General features: G+C 48.4%; 1 protein-coding gene across 1 annotated transcript in view; it reads left to right on the top strand.

The window, feature by feature from the left end:
• Positions 1-433: 433 nt before the first annotated feature.
• The window catches only part of LOC142591490 (sodium-coupled monocarboxylate transporter 1-like), an 83,256-nt gene continuing 64,221 nt past the window's right edge, over positions 434-19,468 (top strand). Inside the window, exons 1-3 of the mRNA XM_075703819.1 lie at positions 434-544; positions 8,239-8,496; positions 18,290-18,355. Of these exons, the coding sequence (XP_075559934.1) occupies positions 434-544; positions 8,239-8,496; positions 18,290-18,355 (435 nt within the window). The remainder of the gene's footprint in view (positions 545-8,238; positions 8,497-18,289; positions 18,356-19,468) is intronic.

Here is a 19,468-nt window from a genome sequence, read left to right as displayed (position 1 = left end):
CAAAGAGAATACACTACGCTCCTTAGTATCATTCACTTGACAAATGACGTCTGTTGTTTGCAAGATTTTCTCTTAACGTTTTGCGCCATTTTCAATATTTCGTTTTATATTTCCTTGGCGTAAAATGATGTAGGGCACACAAGAGCATTCAGACAAAATAATATGAACGAATGAAAAGAATTATCTGAAGAACTTGGCACGTAAGTAAATGTTTTGCGAGACTGCACATCTCGCAGACCAATATTGGCACATGGACTTGTCTATCTTTTTCGGGTAAGCGTGAACTTGTTATTCCTTTTCGCTTTACTATGTGACAGTATGATACACAAGAGCAGTGGGATAAAAGGTTTCACGAAGCACTGGAAGCGAATAACACTGCCGTTCTCTAATCGATTTCCCTTACAGGAACGGAAATTCAGACACAAAAGCAAGCATGTCTCCGCCAAAGAGCTTGGGTGCAGCCGACTGTGCCGTGTTTGGAGTACTCACAGCTCTAGGGTACCTGGTAGGGCTCTACTTCTCCATAGTGCATCGCCGGCGCCAGGTGGGTAACGCACTGACTTGAATGGATTATTCCTTTTCCTCTGTGGTTAACATTCCTTTTCCTCAAGCGTGTAACATAGCGAAACAATGCCTTCGAGCAACTAAAAAGGTTATCTAGTCAACTTAGAAAGGCAAATGTGTGACGAGGTTTATTGGAGTCGTGAAGCGAAAGCCAGAAACACAGCGGCAGCAACGATAGCTCAGCTGGACGGGTGCACAAACCGCGGGACACGCGATGGCGACAGAAGTTGCTAGTGCTGTTCTTCCTTACGATCACCTCCCGGCTGAATAATGAGCCATCCTGGCGAACTACGGCGATGACGAAACGACGACGTCATGATAAAGCTCGAGCTTGTCTAAATGAACAATTTCACGTCACCAGCGACATGGTCACTTGCGGGCATCGGTGGCTCGGCAATGTAATGGACGGGCAAGGTTTCGGCAATTACGATATATGGACCAACAAATTTCGGGCGTAGTTTAGAAGAGAGGCCAGGACTCGTAGGTGAGACAGCCAAACGAGAGATTCAGGCGGGAATGTAGGAGTAGGTCGACCGTCTTGACGTTGAAGTTTTTGTAGGGATTGGTCTGCAGTGGAGAGCGAGCTGGCGAGCTGCCGACATTCGTCGGCATTCTTAGCGGCGGTGGAAACCGGCGTGCACTCTGAAGAATCTGAATGTAGAAAATGTGTGTCGATGGTACGGGAAGGTTCAGGGCCGTAGAGAAGCAAACAAGTCACAGACCTGCTCGGCACACGCAGCACAGTCACAGCTAAATTTGGAGGAGCGGCTCCATAGGAGCTCCATTTTGGGCAGCACGCACTGCAGTGTCTTCGCGGCCAAGTCTCTTCGCGCCGTTTTCACGAGCACGATTTGAAGTGTTTGACGGCGAGTTGCGGCCTGTGCAGCGCTGTGCTGAGCCTGACTTTGCCTGGTTGCAGCTACAAGCATATCTCTACGATTCGCTACTTCAGCAGCGGTTCGTACCTTGAAAGGAGACGCCATGACGTGTACCGTATCGAGACTACGTGGCGCACATGTCAAATCCCTTCACCCGTGGCTCGGTACTTTGCTGTTGTCGGTGATGATAATGGTGGTTTATTGGCATCCCCTTCAAATCTAGCCTGCTTAAGTTAACCAGATCCAGCTACATACAGCATGCAACTAATACATGCAACTGTTACACGTCGGCACACCTAGTGGAATATAACGGAACTGAAATGCAAAGCTTGTACGTGTCGACGCTAGGTGACGCGCATGTCACATCCCCTGTCCAATGGCACAATGCGATGCTAATGATGATGATCATTATTTAATGGCCTTCCCTTTGAAACCGGCATCTGACAAACAGCCACTTCGTCTGCTGGAATTAATCGGGATGCCATATATGTTCTTTCATTACATGAATATTTGTCCATAGACCTTTTTTCAGAGTCTTCAGCTTGACCGCTGTTTAATTTTACACTTTTGAGCACACTTTCGCGAGTTGTCTTTGTCCCAGGGCGCGTCCAAAGTACATGGCTGGCACCATTGCAGAAGCAGAAGCGGAGCACTTCGGACACTCGACAACATATTGTATAAGTCATTGTTGCGGGATCTCTATGAAACGGGCCTGGATGATTATATTCTTACGCGAACGAAGTATTAAGACTGGAGCCTATTTACAAAGTATATTTACAAAGGCTGACTGCAGCGCTGGCCAGTTCAGCCGACAGATCGAGAGCCAGAGAGCGTTCGTCGTTGTCGTCGGGGCGCCCGCATGCATCGGCCACAAGAAACACGCAGTATTTATATATCATTACCCCCGGCGGCAGACGCACCATCCGGGCGCGTCTAAATATCGGTGATAACAGGAGAGTAATATGGCTTGAGGCGTGCGACATGCACAACGGCAGTGGAATTGGGGGCCCATGAGGCACTGGTACTGACTGGGGCGATGTCGTAGGTAACTGGAATCATGGCCCGCAGCACTCGATATGGGCCTGTGTACCGAGACCGGAGTTTTCCTGACAGGCCAACGCGACGAGTCGGGGACCACAGAAGTACCGGAGATCCAGGCGAAAAGTGGACGTCCCTGTATTGGCGATAGTACAAGCGCCGTTGCTTCTCTTGAGAGGTCAGGATGCTAGCGCGGGCAATTTCGCGCGCTTGGGCTGCCCTGGTGATGGCGTCAAGTGCATACTCGCTGGTCCCTGCTGCGAACATACTGTGGGGATACAGATCTTCGTCTTCCATGTATTGTTGTAGCCTCCTTGTCACGATTCGCTCGTTCACCTTGCCAAGGCACGAAGTGAGTGATATCGTCCGTAGATTTTCTACTAGAAGTTTTCTCCCTGGCATGGGGATCATAACTACTTCCGCATGTTTCCATTCCTCTGGCAGTGTCCCCGCTTCCCAATGTGTGTTGAGGAAGTTCGTCAGCTGTGTGACCGCCTCATCACTTAGGTTGCGGATTAGTGCGTTCCTAATCTTGTCTGCGCCTGCTGCTGTGTTCCTGGTCGATGCCTTAACTGCTGCAAGCTGCAAAAACTTCCTCCCTGGTGATGGGTCTGTCTAGATCGGGGTTTTCTTCGCCTCGGTATCTCTCCGTGTACGCTTCGAGTTCATCTTGCCCGTATCACTTTACACGGACTTTTTTCAGTAGCTCTTCTTCTGTCCCTTCAAATTCGTGTACTAGTCTTTGGAGGGCCTTGTTACATTCTGACTTGGTCTTGGTTGAGTCCATTAAAGCCTTGAGGATACGCCAGGTCTTTGCGGTGCTGAGGATTCTATTCAGCGAGTCGCTAAACTTTTGCCAACTTTGTCGTGTGAGTTCGGCTGCGTATTCCTCTGCCTCCTTGGTAACCTCTGCTATCTCTGCTATCTTTCTGCCCAAGACGTCCTACTAGAAATTAAAGAGGGGGTTCTAATCAACATCCCCTACAACGGAGAAAACATAACAATGGCACTCAATGTCAAAGGAGCGTTTGACAACGTCAGCCACTCAGTCATCCCCAACGGCCTGGACGATCTCAACAGCGGACGCAGAATCCATGGCTACGTGACAGCGTTCCTATCAAACAGAACAGCCATGGTGGGGTTAGGAGACCTGCGGACAGACAAGTTCCGCACGCCTAACAAAGGAACTCCGCAGGGATCCGTGATCTCATCGATCCTTTTCAACATTGCAATGATTGGGATAGCCCGGAAGCTGGAAGAGATCGACGGCATACATCACGCCATTTATGCCGACGATATCACTGTCCGGACTAGCCAAGGCTCGCTCAGCCAAAAAGAAGAACGACTACAAGCCGCAGCAACATGCTTGGAAGACTGCGTTAGGGAAAGAGGCCTCGCCTGCTCGACGGAGAAGTCCGAGCTGAGAGTCAAAAGAGGAAAACGCACGGAAGAACAAATCAGCGTCACCCTAGAAGGACAGAAGATACGAGAAATAGAAGCCGTCAGGATTCTGGGAATGTGGGTGCGGAGCAATCGACGCTACACACACACCATAAACCTACTCAAGCAAGCGACGGCACAGTTGGCACGTATGATCACCCGTGTCTCGCAAAAAAGAAGCGGCATGAAGGAGGAAGATACGGTCAAGTTGGTTAAGAGGCTCATAATTAGCCGGATCACGTGCGCCCTCCCATATTACAACACAAACAAAGGCGAACGGGACCAGGCCCACGGCATCATAAGGAAAGCATACAAAACAGCGCTTCACCTGCCGGCCAACACCTCGACAGAGAAGCTGCTGGCCCTCGGACTCCACAACATGTTCAAGGAGCTCAAAGAAGCACAATTAGAGTCGCAGCTACTCATACTCCAGCAGACTACCACAGGCAGAAAGCTCCTAAAAAACAGGGGCACAAAGAGATTGAAAGGGAAGAACAAAGAACGGCATACCTACCCAATGAGTATCGCAGCACCGTCAAGGTAGGGTCCCTGCCAAGAAACATGGGCCCAAATTTACACGTTACAGCGTTCGTCATCATCGTCGGGGCGCCCGCGTGCATCGGCCACAATAAACACGCAATACGAATGTATCAATATTTGGCTCCATTATGACGTCATAACCAGGAATTCTGGACATAGGTCCCGTTTCCTTTTTCGCGACCACGTGGCGTATCGACCTTAAAGGTTTGAAATTCGCGCCGGGAGATATGCCATGACGCACTACTAAAGAAAACACAATAAAAATAAGCAAACCCTGCGACTGTTGCATCATCTCGGTACTTGGAAACGAGCGCGCTTCTGCATCAGCCTTATCTTGAAGACCACGTGCTACTTGCTCGACTGGCAATTAATCGACGATTTTGCTACACACCTTGCCAGACAGCTAGTCCGCATTCCGGATTAGATGTCAGGCCGAGATAACGGCTACCGCAAAGCTTTAGTTTTATTTATTTTATTTTATAAATAATGCAGTCAACATGCGTGAATTTTAGCAGGGTGGTAGAAACTTAATTAGCACAACGACATGTACAGAAAAATGCACAGGTCAAACAGGTTACTCATAATAAAATATTATACAAATACAAAGCATACAGGTTGGGCACACGCAAGGTTACACCAAAGAACTAAAATAGTCACTGGAAACATGATGCAAACAAAATAATGTCACTGTAAACATGGTAAGAAAGAATTTAACGTTGGCGCAGAGACGACGTTATTTTTAGCTGGTTGCAGTCCACTATTGTGCGCGGGAAGAATGAATACTTGAAAGAGTTGCTACGTGAGAAAAAAAGGAGTTATAGTGAATTTGTGTCTTTGCCGAGTAACATATCCGGATGAGAAGGATATGACCGGCGTTATGTCAATCTTGTAATGCCCCTTTACTACTTGATATAAGAATTTCAATCGCGAGCAACGCTTTCTTTATGCCAGAGAAGAAAGATTAGCCCTTTTTAAAAGCTCTGTAACTGAAGTTCTCGTAAATGTGTTTTAATAAAACGCACGGCTCTTCTTTGTACCTGTTCTAGTTTGGCGATGTCACTTATTGTAAAAGGGTCCCATATCACTGCAGCGTAATCTAAAATAGGCGGCACAACGGATTTGTAAGCCAAGAGGAGAGCAGAAGCGGAAGAAAGCTTAAGTGCTCGCCTGAGAAAAAAGAGTTTACGGTTCGCATTTGCAGTCACATAATTAATATGAGCATTGCAATTCAGATTGTCAGAAGTCCACAGCCCAAAATATTCCTTTACTAACTTCAGGGAGGAAACTGTTATTAATATTGTAATCGAAGTGCAAATGTTTCTATGTGTTAGTCTCATGAAAACTGTTTTTTCAACGTCGATCACCATCTGCAATTCCTGACACCAAGAAGCAACCCTCTCAACTGCACTGCTAAGCAATAATTGATCCAATTTGGTATTTATTTCGGAGTAGATAATACAATCGTCGGCAAAAAGATTAATATGAACTGGAATATCTCGTACAATATCATTCATACATAGGAGGAACAAAAGTGGCCCTAACACCGAACCCTAGGGTACTCCAGAATCCCCCGTTACTGATGCAGATATGCTGTTAGGGAAGGAAATAAACTGCTTTCTGTGGGTTAGGTACGCAGCGGTCCACTCAGTTAGCTGATTATTTTTGAAAAGAGTATGCAATTCGTAGAGTAGTTTTTTGTGAGAAACTTTGTCAAATGCCTTAAAAAAACAAGAACTATAGCGTCAATTTTTGTAGCATTGTTAATTGACGTTGCTAAGTCGTGGAGTGTTTTTACCAGCTCAGTACATGCCGAGAATCTTTTTCTAAAACCGTGTTGATATTTGGTGAAAAATTTATGGTTATCCAGAAAATTTAGCATTCGATTATGTGTTCGAGTAAATTGCAAGTTGTGGATGTTAATAAAATCGGCCGGAAGTTCGTAATGTTGTTTCTCCTTGCACTTTCGTGCAACGGTTTGATTCTGGCTGTCCGCCAGTCATTCGGTAGCTCACCGTCGCCGTAATGATTTATAATATAAAACTTGCAAATACCTAGACATCCGCTCGGCATATTTTCAGGAAACGAGTTTGGGATGTTTTCTGACCTCCAGGGATTTCTTTACATTCAGTTTTAACAGCATGTTGAAGATACCTTCTTCCGAGATTATAAGGTCTGGCACATGTTGCAAGGAGACATCAAAAAAGGCAGGGCACCATCATCTTTAGTAAAATCAGATTAGAAGTGGTCGTTAAATGAATCGGATATTAATTCAAAATCAGTTACCTGTTCCCCATTAATTTAGAAAGTATCGGAGTCCTAGGACTCAGGCGAAATAATTCTCCAAAACATTTCTGGTGATGCTGTAATAAAACTAGGTAGTGATTCCCCGTAGTAACGTGTTTTTCTGATTCCTAATTTCAGAGGATAAGCTTAAAACTAGATTATGACAATATGATACGTTGCAGTAAGATTTTTTCTTTTTAAGTCTCTTTAGCCACTTCCATTAATTTCAGTGTCTCCCTGGGAATTCCCGGATTTTTACTTGTTTTGTTTTCTTATGAATGTTTGGCACAAAACGCATACAGCTGTTCACAATATGCTTAAACCAGTGCAAAAGAACGTGTATTTTATCAGTACTATTGGCAAAGTCATCAAAATGAAAAGGAAGAAAATCGATTATTGACACGTCATCTGCTTTAGAAAAGTTAGGAAATGTAGAGGTTTTTTGGATTTCATTTGTAGAGGCAGAAGATGCATAAAGTAATATACATGAAGATAGACACATGAAGTAAATTTTCTGTGTTCATTGTTCTTGCTTATTATTTGTGCACGAGTGCGGCCGCGGGCGTTATGTTTCGTTTGTTTCCTATAGAACTTGTGTGATGCATTAAGAGGAAGCTTTAAATCGGGTCTCTCTTCGATGCCGGCTGCTGAAATAGATGCAAAACTCATAAACGATTTTTGAGAAAAGCGCTCAACCGATCTATATGAGAATTGTTGTATTTAGGAGAGAACGTTAAATCACACTGCGGAAATAATAATTTTGATTTGTCAGAATTGTCGGAAATCGGTAAATCTGAAAAAGGAATTTAAGTACGATGTTTACAAATACGTTATTCAGCATCAAAAAACTAATCTCGCATCTCTATAAACGGCCTCCCTTGGGGCATCTCACTAGGATAATGTTGACATATGAATTGACGACTTCTATTAAGTTGGTACAATGGCGGTAAAGGTTTTGCGAATGCCATATTCAGGAGGTAGCGGCGAATTAAAGGGTGACATATCACATACAATTTTTGTCTGCATTAAATGAAAAATTAGGTGAGCTTACAGAAGTGCGATATCGTTTTTAGGTGCTGAGGTACACAGTTGTATACTTCCAGTATTGTTTCTTGAAATTTGGCATTCTTTCAGAATTTATGTAAAAAACATAAAACCTACATAAACATTCGCTTGAAATTGACGTCAGTCCTCTCAGAGCCGACAACGGCGCACTTCTCCTCTAGTGTTTGTTTTTTTACTGTCGCTTGCCCCTTTCAGCTCGGCGCCACTATGGCACCAGGGGGCACCTCGAAGAGATGCCCCCTAAGGTCCCTTGATAAAACAAGTCTGGCTTCATATAGGGACATTAATACCTCGTTTGGTACCTAGAACGCTTAAAGCCCCTTGATCGACGCGCACCTTCGAGTCGGCAGAAAGTGTCATGGGTCGTTTACGCACCTGAAGGCCTGTGACGATCCGTTGAATGCTGCCACATTAAAAATATTCCATCCAGGTTGCAGCAGCCGACGGAAGCGGCAGCGCGGCAACAGAAGTGTTCCTTGGAGGCCGCAGCCTCCCCGAAGCTGCTCTTACCGTGTCCGTTCTGGCCTCCATTGTGAACGGAGTGACAGTAGTCGGCTTTCTGGGACACTTCTACGCACACGGATTCCACATGATGTGGGTGTTGACTGGGATACCACTGGCGATGATCGTCACGTCAACGACTTTGGTGCCGCTACTGTACGACATGAGGGCCGCCTCCATTTTCCAGGTACGTAAAAAATATGTCGGCCTAGGTATCGCGTTGGGCTGCTAATAGCTACTAGTAAATATTCTCGTCATAGTCATATTTGAATAACATAGAAATAGTCGTATCACGGAGTAGTTGTCGCGCCAGCTCCTGTAGAACGGTGTTGCGAGCGAGAGACTGACGCCACTCCTATGTAGTCGCGTACGGAAAGAGCCCCGTGTTTATTAGACAGCCACTTTCTATCCCTTTTTATTAGTGACGTCGCAGGGTCTATGCACATTCGTGCTTGGTCAGAACTCAGTTAACCGATAACATTACAGTAATCTGGGACAACTACGGAATACCGCGGGTTTACAACCCCCCCTCCCCCCCCCCCCCCCGCTATGCAGGGTGTTTCAACGAACACCATCAATATTTTTTAAAGGTTGCCTTTGGCAGATAACTCAATTCTTGTTGATGAGCCGGTCTATCGAAGCGGCGGACACTACTTGCACCAAAAATTGAAATGCAAGATCGACTAATTAACAAGAGTTCACTAATGAACTTCGTGGCTAATTATCTTACGACCCATATTGCAATTTACAAATTCTAGCAGTGTACTTCGCAAGGCGGATCCACTTGGAACGAATTCCCAGGATGACACCAGTTTCGAGATATAAATACCTGAACTTTGCGGCGAAATGCATTGGCGTTCCAATTGTGTGCTTCAGTGCATGGAAACGATGTTCTGTTAACAAATTAACTGGTACGCCAATGCATTTCTCCGCAAAGTTCAGAAATTTATATCTCGAAACTGGCGTCATCTTGAAAATTCGTTGCAAGTGGAAACGCCTTGTGAACTCCACGGCTAAAACTTGTAAATCGCAATATGGGCCATAATGTAATTAGTTAAAAAGTTAATTATTGAATGTTTAATAATTCGCGGATTTTGCATCTCGAATTTTTTTTTTTTTTTGAAGTATTGTCCGCCGCTTCGAGTAGACCAGCTCATGAAGTAGAATTGTGATATCTGACACAGGCAACCTTTAATTATTTTTGAAAGTGTTCGCTGAAACACCTTCTATATGCCAAGAAGTGTTTATTGGCTGAATAAAGCCAAAAATCGGCCCACAGCAAACTGAGTGTTTGAGAAACCGCGGAAATAGTGTTGAGCAGCGAAAAGGGGAAAAATGAACAAGGAACTAGCTTTAAGGAGTAACAACTAAAAGTAAGATGCATGGTTGGAGAAGTAAGTCGAGTTTATGACATTATAGGTAATAGCAAGCAATTAAAGAGTGGTTGGAAAGGGAAAGCGTTACGTTGAAGTGACAGCCTATGGTTCTACTATTTTAACAGAAGGCAATGGCAGCCAGAGTGGGTTATATGGCGAAGAAAGGAAATATGCCAGTGTAGGTTCGGCAAAGCTCAGGAAGGCAAGTTGCAGCAAAAGAGAATCAGCCACATCGTGCGCACACGTATCAATTAGGCTGCCGTTAGGAATATTGTTCGATGAGAAACAAAAATACAGCTACAAGTCACTGAAATTACCAATTGTAAGCCAGATCAGTTATCGGCTCTACAGTGTATAGTACGTAATTTTAGCCAAACCTTAAAAATGCAAAGGCCACGTTGCTGGACAGAACAAAGGTAATGTCTGTCGTCACTTGGAGATTCTCATATCTTTTGGTTAATTCCGGCTAATTAGATAGCTAGCTTTAATTAATTAATCAACATCTGAAATATTAAATTTAGATAAGAAGGGCCAAGGAGAAAATTGTGTAGCGACACGAAAAACTCCCGATACAGCTTTTTGCTGGTCTATACGTGCTGAAGAAAGCTGTTTTCTCGAGCCTGAAAGACGCCCACAAATGCACGCAAATTGCCGTGCGACTGGCCGCTCGGGGCAAATAAAGTGCATTCGCAGCAGTACCACAGAGAAAGACATTCAACAAGAGGGCACACTTCCAAAGAGCCTAGCGGCCAAATCTACTGTGGCGCACCAAGCGGACGGGATTAACTCCTTCCAGTTTCGGTTCTGGGCGCGTGCGTTTTGAACGCCAGCTTGCACGCGCTGCACTACATGACGCGTTTTTTTCTTCTGCTGCTGCCGCTCAATCGCCCGCGATCTTAGTCCAAAATAATTTAATTAAAATGATTGCGAGCGATCCTTACATGCCTCTGTCGAATCTCTGTCACGTGCAAGTTAATAAACCCAAAATTCCTTGTAAATGAGGAAACGTTTATATCGCTCTATATAAATGCTCGTTCCGGGCTTTTTGTGCGTTCGTACAAGGTTGTGGCACCAGGCATGCAGGAGTGGTTCCCGTACGAAGCTCCACCGGATGGCATCAGCTGAACAAAAAGTAAACTACAAGCGTGTGTCATTTCGGTATTTAGGCCTCATAGGGATAGTGTGCCTAGAGAGGAAACGTGTGAGAGTGGTGAATGGGTGACATTACGAACAAAAGCAATTCGTTTTTACATACATGGCGTCGAGAATACCCGACTCATTCCAAGCCGGGTTATGAATTATGAAGAAAACATCCGATTTCCAAGCATTCCCCAATGCCGGGGCATTATTTCCTGCATCTTAAGAGCACAAATGCACGGCCACTGCGTGTTTCCAAAACTACCTGGCCTCAACCTACGCGTTAGTACGCTACATACACTGGTGTGGCCTCAACGCAGGCTCTCAGCTAGACCATGCTCTACGCTCGCAGAATGCCTTCTGCTCCGACTCAAGACATATGCGTGCGTGCAGAGCCTGTATTCAGTCGTTCAGAAGACAGAATTTTCGAGTTCTTGGTTTTTGAGCTCCTCGGCGTTGTCTTCTGGGCCTTCTGCCGGCGCAAGCAACACACTCCAGTGCTGATGGTACCTTAAAGCAGCGTTTTGGCCGGGGATGGGCCATTATGCCACACGACAGGAGCATATGGTTCGGACCTTCTCGGCATAGGGCACATTTGCTTGAATAAGTGCTAGATTTAAACCGTAAAGCGATTTATTACACCTGGAGTTGGAATAGTAATTGCAGAGTGAGTGTCATTCAGTCTGTTTGCACGCGCACATTTTAGTGAGGCAGCAGAGAAGGAAGTGTATATGCGTGTGCACGCCTTGAGCGTGCGCGCGTGTGTACTAGCATTTGTGCATGCGCTCGTGCTTGTGTTTCCGTATTAGAATCTGCGTGCACACGAGCGCGTGTATACGTGTGCGAGAATGCGCGCGTTTGGGTATGCGTGCAGCTCCTTGCGCGTGGGTGCTTACATTCTTGTACATGTGCGCATGCGTGGACGCGTGTAAATGTGTATGCGGGCGAACATGTGTCGTATCTCTGTGTGTTGTTGTGTTTGTGCGTGCGTGTGTGTATATGTGCGTGAGCGAGCGAGCATTTCCCTGCTTACACCTACATTCGGGGTCGAACGGGATATAGAGTTTATTTCAACCCAAATTAAATCTACGAGACAAAGACGAATCATACTGCATTTACAGCATCATCTCTTTCTTAAAGCGAAATCATCGCAACAGAATTATGCGTGGCTCTGCCATCGCAAACACCAGAAACCAGTGGAGCTGGTGGAAGGCCAGTAAAGTAGTGCCAAACTGCACACAAAACGCACGAGCGCCGGCAACTCGTCCATAGAGCGTCCGCCAAAGGCTTCTACTACGGCGTCCGCGATTCGCGTGGCCAACGCCGTAAAAGACGCGCGGTTGTCTCCACTCTGTACGGATGGGCAAGCGAGGAGGACATCCAGGCACCCTAGCAGTCACTGTGAACGCGTCTCCTCCCTCGCCTGACCCTCCAGCCTCACGCGCCACAGGCGAGGGCACGCTTCCAGGCGGCGTTCCTCGCTCGCGTGCGCGTCACTCCTTCTCCCCCGCTAGGCTCCACCCACCCTCGCCACGTCGCTATGCTGAGCGAGAGAGAGATTCTGATTGTGAAGAGTATAGTGTACTACAATAATGTCCTAGACATTATTCCAGTACACTATAGTGAAGAGAAAGAGACGCTACCTTCTGCAGCCCTTTAAGAAACACGACTCAGCGCCTTGGGGAAGGGGATGGGGACATAAATAAGAAATAAAAAAAGAGAAGAGAGAGACGGTCGAAGTGATTGCAGAGCACGGTACCGTTAGGCACCGCTGTCAGCGGTAGCATTGTGGCGCATCCACAATTTACACGACAGCCCTGTGTCCTCCAAGAACGTAAGAAGGTGCCTGAAGATGGAGCCGTGGTGCTGGCCGGGAAACAGCAGCTGGGATGCCGCTGAGAGTCTGAGGCGTCGGAATGAGACGTGGAAAGAAGCTCTCTCTTTGGAGAAGGTGGGACAGGAACGAAGTAGATGGTTGATTGTTTCGTCCTCGCCGCACGCTGAACATGCGGGGGATAAAGCTAGGCCTTTGCTGTACCCCCGGGATGCCGTCCACGAGCAGCCGATCTGGAACCACAGTACGAGAGACCGCTCCTGCCTTGTGAGGCCGCGTTCAGGAAGTGGACAGGGAGGGCGATCGCTGGCGGCTCGCCGATCCCGGCGGAGCACCGTCAGGTGTCGCTGCAACGTGTGCCTTGCCTAGTCGAAGACGGTTACAGCCATGCTGAGTGGTACAGTGGCATCGTACGCTGCCTTTGCCAGGGCGTCAGCCTCCTTGTCGCGCTGGACGCCAACGTGACAGGGGAGCAGCTGCAGCGATAGCATCAAGCCACCCGAAACAAGGGCACGAAACTTTTCTGTCAGCAGGGCAACGCCAAGGCCGGCGATCTCCCGTCGATGAAGAGCAAGGAGAGCCGCTCGCGAGTCGCAGAGAATCACGGCAAGAGAATCCGGGGAGGGGGGGGAGTCCTTCCCCAGCATGTCCGCAGCCAGGTGGAGGCGAGCCACCTCAGCAGCGGTGGAGCTTGCCGCGAAAGGCAGCCGGCACACTCCCGGGCGCTGAAGGGTAAGGGTCACGCAGGGGGAAGCGGCACATCAGGAGTCTGCATGAACCGACCCGTCCGTGTAGGTGTGGAGATGTCCGTTCAGCCGGTCCTTCAACAACAACGCCGACGCCTGGTACAATACACATGCCGGGGATCACCTTTCCGCGTGACCCTCGAGCGTAGTAGACACCTCCAATGGCTGATGGCGCGGAGGAGGTGGTGGGATGGCTAGCGGAGTAGGAAGGCCTACAACATACTCGTATAGCTGACACAAGCTGCCATGCGTGAGTGAAGTCGGCTCCGCAACCTTGAAAGCAGAGGCTCGCCTCCTGGTGCGCCATGTAGGATGTCAACGTGATGCAGGCCACGCTGCAGGAGCAGCAGGCACAGCGGCCAAATCCGTGCCTCGGCCAAGACGCTGCTATTTGCAAGCTCCCCTGCAAGCGAAGCAGCATCCGGATGGCCTTTCGGTGCTGGAGCTCCAGGCGGTGCACACGAGCCTGCAAGGGGGCCACGAGAGGGAGTGAATAAAGAAGCCTTGAGGTAGCCGCGGCAGCGTATAGACGGATACCCCATTGTGGTGTGCACCCACTGCCGCGCAGCAACAGACTGCCAACGGCCTTTAGTCCTTCTGCACTTTAGCGATGAGCGCCTTGGCAGGTCGTGCCCACGACAGCCGGTGACGAATCTGTAGGCCCACGTAGGTAACCCGCTTCCATGGTATCCGGTTGCCACTCTGCACCATCGGGACTGTTCGTCGGCATACGGCCACGCCAGGGTGGACAAGAAGGGCCTCCGTCTTTGAGGACGATACGGAGGGGCACACTGTCTGTAAGTAGGCAACTACTTCGTCCGGGGCTCGCTGCAAACAGGACCGAACGGCTTGAAGGCTTCTATTGGGAGCACGAGTCCACAGAGCTACATCATCAGCGTATACGGAAATGTAGACGCGATGTGGGAAGTCTGGTGGGATGGCAAAAGGAAGAGAAGCCAGCGCCAAGTTGAAAAGGAAGGGGCTTAGCACGGATCCGTGAGGCACTCCGGAACATTCTACCCGTAGGCAGCTCAAGTCTTCCCACCTGTGCGCAAAGGGAGCGCCCTGTGAGAAAGGCAGGGACGAAACGCCAGAGAGATCCCGTAACCACAAGATCGTCGAGAGCGCTCAATGGCCGGGTAAAGGAAGCCATCAAAAGCGCTTTCCACATCAAAAAGCAGAAGGAGTGCATTTCGCGAGAGCCTCTGGCATCCTCCAGGGAAGATACAACGTCCGCGATGGAGTCAGCAGTGCACCGGTGATGACGGAACCCAGTCTGCTGTTCCATGTAGAAGTCTCGAGCTTGTGAGATCCACTGGAGGCGCGCCAGTGCTAGAGACTCCAGAACCTTGCAGGCCGCTGACGTAAGGGTGTGCTGCGCGATGCTATTTCTCCACTCTGCTTTCATTCTCTCTCAGCTCTCTCTCCCTCAGCTCGGCGAAGCTGCGCACGTCAAGAGAAACCCAGCGAGCTTCTAACAGCTCCACTGTAAAAGCTCCCAAGCTGTCAATATCGCCACCCAAGATTTCCTCACGATGGCATCGTCACTATCGGCATGGCTCCTTGAGTAGCTACCCAGCTTTTCAACTTCGTTATCTTACTTGCCTCGGCGGCAGCCCATTCTCTTTCCGCCAGCGAGGCACTATAGCTGCGCCACCATTGCGTCATTTATCGCTTCTGCGACCAAGCAAACTTTTCGCGGCACACATTCACAGCTATATTTACATTAAAACTTTAAACTTCCTTCCTTCAGAAGAAACAACGTAAATAAAAATGGAAAGCGGGCTGGCCGTAAGCAACACGCTCACAGAGCCATGATGGCAACACCACAAAAGGAGAAGTGTGGGCGTGCATACGTTACAGACGTGCTTTTCCTGCGCCACTTGCGCTTACAGAGAGGGTTTAATTGCAATACATTTGTTCAGATCGCTCTTACAGAAGCACCCTTAATAAAAATTTGTTCGCTCGGCTAGATAATTTCGAAGATGGGCTAAAGACTACTCACTGGCGTTAGCCGCCTAAGATCAATTATTGAAAAAGCTAATTAACATAGATACGTTAATTACGCACACTTCCCAACTTACTCCACATCTATAGGTTACAACCTGAACAATCGAATGATAAAATGATGTCAGCAATATTTGTTGCGGTTAAGTAGTTTTTTTTTTTTTGGTGCAGCTAAAAGCAGCAGGCATATTGATGGTGCAGTAGACAGGTGCGGAAAATTGGACAGGCTATCTTGGCGCAAATCAAGTTCACGAAATTAAACGCACGCGCCTAATCGCGCACTTCTGCCTTTACAATTAATTATGCAACAAATACCTCAGCGCTACGGTATACCACACAAGGTGTTCGAAAACAATGTGCGCGCTCCCGATTAGATCTGGGAGCGTTGCGGGCGTTAGACTCGGTTTCCTGGCGTGGGTCATTAGGAATAAAAATCTCAGTGCCCTTCCACTCTGTGAAGAAGGATGACCAGCGATGCTGTGTATGTAGGCCCTATAACGGCGAACTGCAGTTCCGCCGCGGGTCGCACCGGCATTGCACTATCTTCGAGATCGGCCCACGTACGGCGAGTTCTAAATGCCTGCTTCACCTCTGCCGCGGGTCACCCCGGCATTCCACTATCTTCGTGATCGGCCCACGTATGGGGAGTGCTTAACGCCTGCTTGACCTCCGCCGCAGGTCGGCCCGGCATTGCACTGTCTTCACGATCGGCCGACGTATCGGGAGTGCTTAACGCCTACTTTACCTCTGATGCGGGTCGGCCCGGAATTGCACTATCTTCGGGATCGGCCCACGTATGGGGAGTGCTTAATGCCTGCTTCACCTCTGCCGCGGGTCGGCCCGGCATTGCATTGCACTATCTGCTGGATCGGCACACGTATGGGGAGAGGTTAACGCCTGCTTCACCTCCGCCGCGGGTCGGCCCAGCATTGCACTGGCTTCACGATCGGCCGACGTATCGGGAGTGCTTAACGCCTGCTTTACCTCTGATGCGGGTCGGCCCGGCATTGCACTATCTTCGGGATCGGCCCACGTATGGGGAGTGCTTAATGCCTGCTTCACCTCTGCCGCGGGTCGGCCCGGCATTGCATTGCACTATCTGCTGGATGGGCAAACGTATGGGGAGAGGTTAACGCCTGCTTGACCTCCGCCGCGGGTCGGCCCAGCATTGCACTGTCTTCGGGATCGGCCCACGTATCGGGAGTGCTTAACGCCTGCTTCACGTCTGCCGCGGGTCGCCCCGGCATTCCACTATCTTCGCGATCGGCGGACGTATGGGGAGTGCTTAACGCCTATTGACCTCCGCCGCAGGTCGGCCCGGCATTTCACTGTCTTCGGGATCGGCCCACATATCGGCAGTGCTTAACGCCTACATCACCTCTGCCAAGGGTCGGCCCGGCATTGCACTATCTTCTGGATCGGCCCACGTATGGGGAGAGCATTACGCCTGCTTGACCTACGCTGCGGGTCAGGCCGGTATTGCACTATATTCGGGATCGGCCCACGTATCGGGAGTGCTTAACACCTGCTTCACCTCTGCCGCGGGTCGGCCCGGCATTGCACTATCTTCGGGATCCGCCCACGTATGGGGACTGCTTAACGCCTGCTGCACCTCTGCCGCGAGTCGGCCTGGCATTGCACTAACTTCTAGACCGACCAACGCATGGGGAGTGCTTAACGGGTGCTTCACCTCCGCCGCGGGTCGCCACTGCATTCCACTATCTTCGCGATCGGCGCACGTATGGAGAGTGCTTAACGCCTACTTGACCTCCACTGCGGGTCGGGTTGGTATTGCACTATCTTCGGTATCGGCCGACGTACGGGGAGTGCTTAACGCCTGCGTCACCTTTGCGGTGGGTCGGCCTTGTCCTACTGGGCTTTTTAGTGTCATTTTATTCGAATGACATTCAGTGCAAGGAATGTTTTTCGACCCGTTGTGGTGCCACACAGAAAAATTAATCACATTGGGTCGTGATATCAATGGCTAGCATTAAAAATAAAATTAGGAAGAAAAGGAGAGCAAATTATGTGCCAATGTCTGAGAATTAGAAATATGTGTCGGCGCTTCTCTGAAATAGCACGCGTTTAAACTTCCACTTTAGATTGTCTATCCGCCATAAGCCAAGACAAGGCTTAGCCAGATTAATAGTTATAGCTGATAAATTGAACACAATTTGACATGATGACGCCCAGTTGCAGCAGGTTAACCGGTTAGTTGTTGTGCACCTTGTATTCTACGAGAACGCACGTGACCACTTATTTAGTTTGTGACTAGTAAAGCGACAGCGGCCAGATGGCCACTGAGGTGGGGAGTAAAAATAATATTGTGACAGCCTGCCTTGCACTTTTTCTCTAGTTAAAATGACAGATGCCTTAAAATACGCAGATTAAATACCTTTGTAATGAACGCTTCTCAGATTACGAGCGCTCAATGTCACATTTTACCTAGTCTCTCGGGTAGAGAGTATACATTCGCTTCGAATGTGAAACCGAATGATTTTCTCGAATTAATTCAGTTGCGGAAGTCATCCGATTCTAATAGCAATAAATATTGCTCTGTGGCAACCTAATAATCTCATTCGATGCTAATGCCATTCAGTTCGAATCACATTAAAACGTCTGGTACGCAGGTATATAAGGGTAAACAATTTAATAAGACAGGCCATCTATTAGGTAACACTAAACAGTACTCTGTAAAGCAGAGTGAAAAATATGTGTGCCTGCAAATTTTTCACGACTGAAGTCTCGTGTTACATTCAACAACGCATTTTAATTTTATTTTAATTTCGTCCATTTCGTATAACAGTAGGCGTAAAGCTTCCTCAGGGTCCTGTTTTCCATATCGTTTCCAATTATTCTCTCGGTTTTCTTTTATTCCAGTTCCTGCGCCTGCGCTTCGACAACAAAGTTGGCATTACCGCCTGCGTCGTCTACTTCGTGTTAAGTGTGAGTGGACACGACGAAGTTGCTTTTATTAACGAGAATCAGAGGTATGTAAAACAGACTGCCCCGACCGTGTTCGTAGCTTGCTCCTGCTTTTTCTACGGTATGAAAAACAGAAAGAAGGAAATAATCACCAAATAGTGGTCAGAGCTACTACTTTTTATGTATGAAGAGAGAAGGACCTGGGCATGCATGCATGAAAAGAAAAAGGAAATTATCGCCAAATAGTGGTCAGACCAATTACTTTTTATGTATTGTAATGGTTGGAGTCGGGCATGAAATAGATGGTAACTGGCCCATGCCATCGTCCAACTCATCCACGCTGAGGATGTTGTTGAAGGGAGGGACTTGTTCTCATCGAGAACGAGGAATATGGGATTTATTTACAGTAACTACATGAGAACGTTGCAGTTGATCAGTCTAGCATGACTGAAAGAGGATGCACACTCAGCAGCTACGCCACGGCTGCTTAAAACACTGTGTCCTCCCTAGATCCCTCGGTGAAGGAAAACGGCCGTTCAAACGTCGACCAATTCGGAGCATCCAAAGTCATTGTATCCGAGCAGCCTTTGAGGGGGATGGTTTACACACTCACCACACCAAGGTTAGAGGGTTTTCGCAGACACGGGTTTTGCCCTGAGCAAGCGCGTCTTGGTCCCAGAGTTGAACCCGCAGACAGTGGCCACCGCGTCTGTCCATTGACTGAGACGGCGCCACAAAACACCTTTTACCAGGAGTTCCACCGCTTCAAACAAACCGTGACGGTGACGGCAAATCCCCTAACAATACTTGATCCATCGACTGCGTGTAGACATCTCGGCGTCGTTCCGTTATGGACTGTCGCTTCCCCGAAGATCGCCAGCCCCCGCAGGTCGAACGGAAAGCTCCTCCATTGCCCGGAAAATCTCGACTGGCGAGTGCTGATAACAGCTAGGCAGGAAGAGAATGGCTGGTAGCAAGGGGGGGTGTGCCTTGGCTTGTAGCGACTAGCTGTGAAATGATGACACCACCCCAAAACATCCAACAAGGACAGGCAGCTGCAAAACGAACCCCACAAAACTGCTCTGCGCCGAGATGACGTATCCTGGAACCCACTTTAGACCCACTAGGCTTCAA

Source organism: Dermacentor variabilis, chromosome 8 (assembly GCF_050947875.1).
Source record: "Dermacentor variabilis isolate Ectoservices chromosome 8, ASM5094787v1, whole genome shotgun sequence".
In the NCBI taxonomy this organism is placed as follows: Eukaryota; Metazoa; Arthropoda; class Arachnida; order Ixodida; family Ixodidae; genus Dermacentor; species Dermacentor variabilis.
Note: the sequence above shows the minus strand (reverse complement) of the source record. Positions and strands in the feature narration are given on the sequence as shown.